Source organism: Sinocyclocheilus anshuiensis, unplaced genomic scaffold (genome assembly GCF_001515605.1).
Source record: "Sinocyclocheilus anshuiensis isolate Anshui unplaced genomic scaffold, SAMN03320099.WGS_v1.1 scaffold480, whole genome shotgun sequence".
NCBI lineage: Eukaryota > Metazoa > Chordata > Actinopteri > Cypriniformes > Cyprinidae > Sinocyclocheilus > Sinocyclocheilus anshuiensis.
This window is the reverse complement of record NW_015555743.1, coordinates 742,951-748,206: the sequence shown is the minus strand read 5'-3', so window position 1 is coordinate 748,206 and position 5,256 is coordinate 742,951. Positions and strand designations below refer to the sequence as shown.

Below are 5,256 nucleotides of genomic sequence, written 5' to 3'. Positions count from 1 at the left end.
TTGACACAATCTGTATTGTTAAAAGCGCTATATAAATAAAGGTGACTTGACTTGACTTGACAGTTTTTACTGTATTTCTGATCAAAAAAATGCAGTCTTGGTGAGCAGGAGAGACTTCTTTCAAAAACAGTAAAAAAAAATATACCAAACTATTGACTGGTAGTGTATGAAATAAAAATAGAATATAATGAGAAATTAAAGAAATATAAAGGAAATATCTTTTTCTGATACACCATGTTGCTTCACTGCAGCATAAAAGGGCATAAAGTAATAAAAGCTGGATTGTAGATGATGATTATCCCACGTTCTGCACTTCAAGCCTGAGATCACGTTTCTTACGAGCCCCATCTTGTGGTTTTCCTCTAAAACAACACACTTCACACAAGTTCACCTCGATTAAAAGCGTTGCTCCATGAAGTTAATCTCTTTCTTGACTAATCCAATGTTTTGAGGCCAGGATTCCAGAACTAACCTTATTTACTCTAGTTTAATCTCAAAGGAATTACAAAAACCCTTATCTCATATGCAACACATGCAGGATTTACTGTTTGCCGGTGATGCACACAGGCTTGCACACGCTTGAGAAAGTGTAAGTTATTACACAAGTTAAAAGGACCGGAAATATTTCACAAGCTGTGAATTAATTGCCCGCTGAACCTGTCAGCACAATTAAAGAGCAGTTCTCTGTTGATGCTCTAATTAGGCCCCCTGTGATTAAAGTACAAACGGCTTTAATCAGTCTGATACAGTGAATCAGGATCACATCAGTTTGCTTGCATTTTGAAATCAAATCTTCATCATCATCTATACTGTACACTAGTTTACTCTTAAAACCAAACGAGTAGGTCAAGCTCATTATGTTTGTGTGACAAAGGCTTTCTATGGCTGATTAGACTTAAGGATTTCTATTTGCCAGGATTATCAAGAAAACCTCTAATCTATTGCAACAGCCTAGCAAACACTTATCAGCATTTTAGCAATTGTCCAGATCACTTCGAACACATTCAATGCACTGGCTACTTTATTTAGCAGAACCCTAGCAACCACTTCAACACCTTGGCAACCTTGTAGCACAAAGCAGAACTGATTTCAAACACAAGGCTTCTGCTATGAAAGACTGTAACTTGCAATTCTGAGAAAAAAGTCAGAATTGTGAGATATGAACTTTTTCTTAAAATTTGAGTTTGTATCTCACAATTCTGACTTTGCAATTCGCAATTTAATTTATATTTCGCAATTTTTATTTTTTTCTTGCAATTCTGAGTTTATCTCACAATTTTGATTTTTTTCTCGCAATTCGGAGTTTATATCTCACAATTCTAACTTTGCAATTCGCAATTGAATTTAAATTTTGCAATTTTTTCTTTTTTTTTTTGAAAAAAAATATATCTCACAATTTAGATTTTTTCTCGCAAATTCTGAGTTTATCTCACAATTTAGATTTTTTCTCGCAATTCTGAGTTTATATCTCACAATTTTGATTTTTTTCCGCAATTCTGAGTTTATATCTCACAATTTTGATTTTTTCCGCAATTCTGAGTTTATATCTCACAATTTTAATTTTTTCTCGCAATTCTGAGTTTATATCTCACAATTTTGATTTTTTCCGCAATTCTGAGTTTATATCTCACAATTTTAATTTTTTCTCGCAATTCTGAGTTTATATCTCACAATTTTGATTTTTTCCGCAATTCTGAGTTTATATCTCACAATTTTAATTTTTTCTCGCAATTCTGAGTTTATATCTCACAATTTTGATTTTTTCCGCAATTCTGAGTTTATATCTCACAATTTTGATTTTTTTGCAATTCTGAGTTTATATCTCGCAATTATGACTTTGTTCTCACAATTGAATTTAGATTTTGCAATTTAGATTTTTCGTGCAATTCTGAGTTTATAATCTCAAAATTCTGACTTTTTTTTTTTTTTGCAATTCTGACTTTACTCGCAATTCTGACCTTTTTTCTTGCAATTCCGGTGTTATATTACACAACTCTGACTTTTTTTCTCAGAATTCTAAATTTATATCTTGATAAAATTTTCTGAGTTGTTATCTCGCAGTTGAATTTATATTTTGCAATTGAGTTTTTTACTTGCAATTCTGAGTTTATATTTTGCAATTTGGATTTGTTCTTACAATTCTGATTTTCTGTCTCGCAATTTAGATTTTTTAGATTATAATCTCAAAATTCTGGCTTTTTTTTTTACAATTCTGACTTTACTCGCAATTCTGTTATATTACACAATGCAATTTTGAGTTTTTATCTCGCAATTAATTTTTTCTCAGAATTGTGAGAAAAAAAAGTCCTTTTTAATTTTTTCATCCTATGGAGGAAACAAGCTTCCATATTCTGCTACATAAGCTTCCAACTTTAAATCTCTTTTCAAACTGCATCATATTCAAATCACACAAGGCCTAACTTCAAAGAATCTTCTAGTTAAACTCGACTTTGTCAAGCCAGCGTTCAGAGATGTCAAGTTGCCTAGTAAATGTTGATGTTTGTCCTTTCATCAGTGATTTGTCCATAAGTCTTTGAGCTTTGGAATGCCGTTGATCTGCTCCCATATTGAACTCAGCGTGAGGTTTGCTCAGCCTTGCTTTAGGGATTGTGTTTGCCAGCGAGAGAATTCATTTTGGCAGATATAAGCTGTTTTTTTTCCATGCTAAGGAGACTTCAGTGACCTTATCTCCACGGGAGGTACCTATGATGAAAACTATTTAACACGCCTCACCAGCGATGTGACGGCATTGAGCTATTTGGAAGCTCCTCGTAGCAAATGGTAAGTCAATTCATTTCTCTTAAAAACCCTTACTCTGAGAATAAGAATATGTCAGTCTTCACCCCTTATGTCTCTGTTTGCTCTCCACAGATGAACAGCATTACTTTAGTCTGTCTTCTTCTGTGCACGGGAGTGTCTTCCTTCAGATTTGAGGAGTTGACACAATATGTGAACAGCCATGAAGAGGAATTTATCGAGGTATTTATTTTTTGGGATGTTATGAAAATATCTATCTGCACTAATTCAGTTAAGGATTGCATTTGCATTACATCTCTGTGATAACCGTGATCTTGTGTCCAAACTCAGTGACAACATCTATCTGCTCTAGTGACATCATCATGACTCGTTATTGATGCATCTTATCTCTGCAGAAATGAAACACAATCAGTTGCAGATTGTAGAAAATGCAGTTGTTTATTTGAGCTCAGATAAGACGCCTCTCTTTTTCTTTGATGGTTTAGTGTCGTCAGCACAGGCTGTTGATGAAGAAAGAATCTTGCACACGACACACAGATGAAAATATATTTTATTGTGGTCATGAATTAAAAATTTGTCCTCTTTTTTTATGAATCCATTCCCTCATTTTAGTTAAATCATGGCCATGATTTACTATTCCTTCCCTCGCTTTAGGAAATTTTTCCATCGATTTAGTAATTAGTTTCTTTGTTTTAGTAAACTGTTTCTTAATTTTAGTAAATAGTTTCGTAATTTTAGTAAATTTTTTCCTGATTTTAGTAAATCGTTTCTTCGTTTTAGTAAATTGTTTCCTAATTTTAGTAAATTGTTTCCTAATTTTAGTAAATTGTTTCCTAATTTTAGTAAATTGTTTCCTAATTTTAGTAAATTGTTTCCTAATTTTAGTAAATTGTTTCCTAATTTTAGTAAATTGTTTCCTAATTTTAGTAAATTGTTTCCTAATTTTAGTAAATTGTTTCCTAATTTTAGTAAATTGTTTCCTAATTTTAGTAAATTGTTTCCTAATTTTAGTAAATTGTTTCCTAATTTTAGTAAATTGTTTCCTAATTTTAGTAAATTGTTTCCTAATTTTAGTAAATTGTTTCCTAATTTTAGTAAATTGTTCCCTTATTTTAGCAAATTGTTCCCTTGTTTTAGTAAATTCTTTCCTAATTTTAGTACATTTTTTCCTAATTTTTGTAAATAGTTCCCTTGTTTTAGTAAATTGTTTCCTAATTTTAGTAAATTCTTTCCTAATTTTAGTAAATTCTTTCCTAATTTTTGTAAATTGTTCCCTTGTTTTAGTAAATTCTTTCCTAATTTTAGTCAATTCTTTCCTAATTTTTGTAAATTGTTCCCTTGTTTTAGTAAATTCTTTCCTAATTTTAGTCAATTCTTTCCTAATTTTTGTAAATTGTTCCCTTGTTTTAGTAAATTTTCCTAATTTTAATAAATCGTTCCCTCGTTTTAGTAAATTTTCCTAATTTTAGTAAATCGTTCTCTCGTTTTAGTAAATTTTCCTAATTTTTATAAATTGTTCCCTCATTTTAGTAAATTCTTTCCTAATTTTAGTAAATTCTTTCCTAATTTTAGTAAATTGTTCCCTTGTTTTAGTAAATTGTTTCCTAATTTTAGTAAATTCTTTCCTAATTTTAGTAAATAGTTCCATTGTTTTAGTAAATTTTCCTAATTTTAATAAATCGTTCCCTCGTTTTAGTAAATTTTCCTAATTTTAGTAAATCGTTCCCTCGTTTTAGTAAATTCTCCTAATTTTAATAAATTGTTCCCTCTTTTTAGTAAATCGTTTCCTAATTTCAATAAATTGTTCCCCTCGTTTTAGTAAATTGTTTCCTAATTTTAGTAAATCATTTCCTAATTTTAGTAAATCATTTCCTAGTTTTAGTAAATCGTTCCCTAATTTTAGTAAATCGTTCCCTCGTTTTAGTAAATCGTTTCCTAATTTTTATAAATCATTCCCTCGTTTTAGTAAATCGTTCCCTCTTTTTAGTAAATTGTTTCCTAATTTTTATAAATCGTTCCCTCGTTTTAGTCAGTCGTTTCCTAATTTTATTAAATTGTTCCCTCGTTTTAGTAAATTTTCCTAATTTTAATAAATTGTTCCCTCATTTTAGTAAATCGTTCCCTCGTTTTAGTAAATCGTTTCCTAGTTTTAGTAAATCGTTCCCTCGTTTTAGTAAATCGTTTCCTAGTTTTAGTAAATCGTTTCCTAGTTTTAGTAAATCGTTTCCTAATTTTAGTAAATCGTTCCCTCGTTTTAGTAAATCATTTCCTAATTTTTATAAATCGTTCCCTCGTTTTAGTCAATCGTTTCCTAATTTTATTAAATCGTTCCCTCGTTTTAGTAAATCGTTTCCTAATTTTAGTCAATTGTTACCTTGTTTTAGTAAATTTTCCTAATTTTAGTAAATCGTTCCATTGTTTTAGTAAATTTTCCTAATTTTAATAAATCGTTCCCTTGTTTTAGTAAATCGTTTCCTAATTTTAGTAAATTGTTCCCTT

At 30.3% G+C, this 5,256-nt stretch overlaps 1 protein-coding gene across 1 annotated transcript in view; it reads left to right on the top strand.

Moving 5' to 3' along the window:
• The first annotated feature begins 2,736 nt into the window (after window positions 1-2,736).
• cndp1 (carnosine dipeptidase 1) overlaps window positions 2,737-5,256 on the top strand; it is a 25,319-nt gene continuing 22,799 nt past the window's right edge. The window contains exons 1-2 of the mRNA XM_016466891.1: window positions 2,737-2,781; window positions 2,872-2,979. Coding sequence (XP_016322377.1) covers window positions 2,779-2,781; window positions 2,872-2,979 — 111 coding nt within the window. The 5' untranslated portion in view covers window positions 2,737-2,778. The remainder of the gene's footprint in view (window positions 2,782-2,871; window positions 2,980-5,256) is intronic.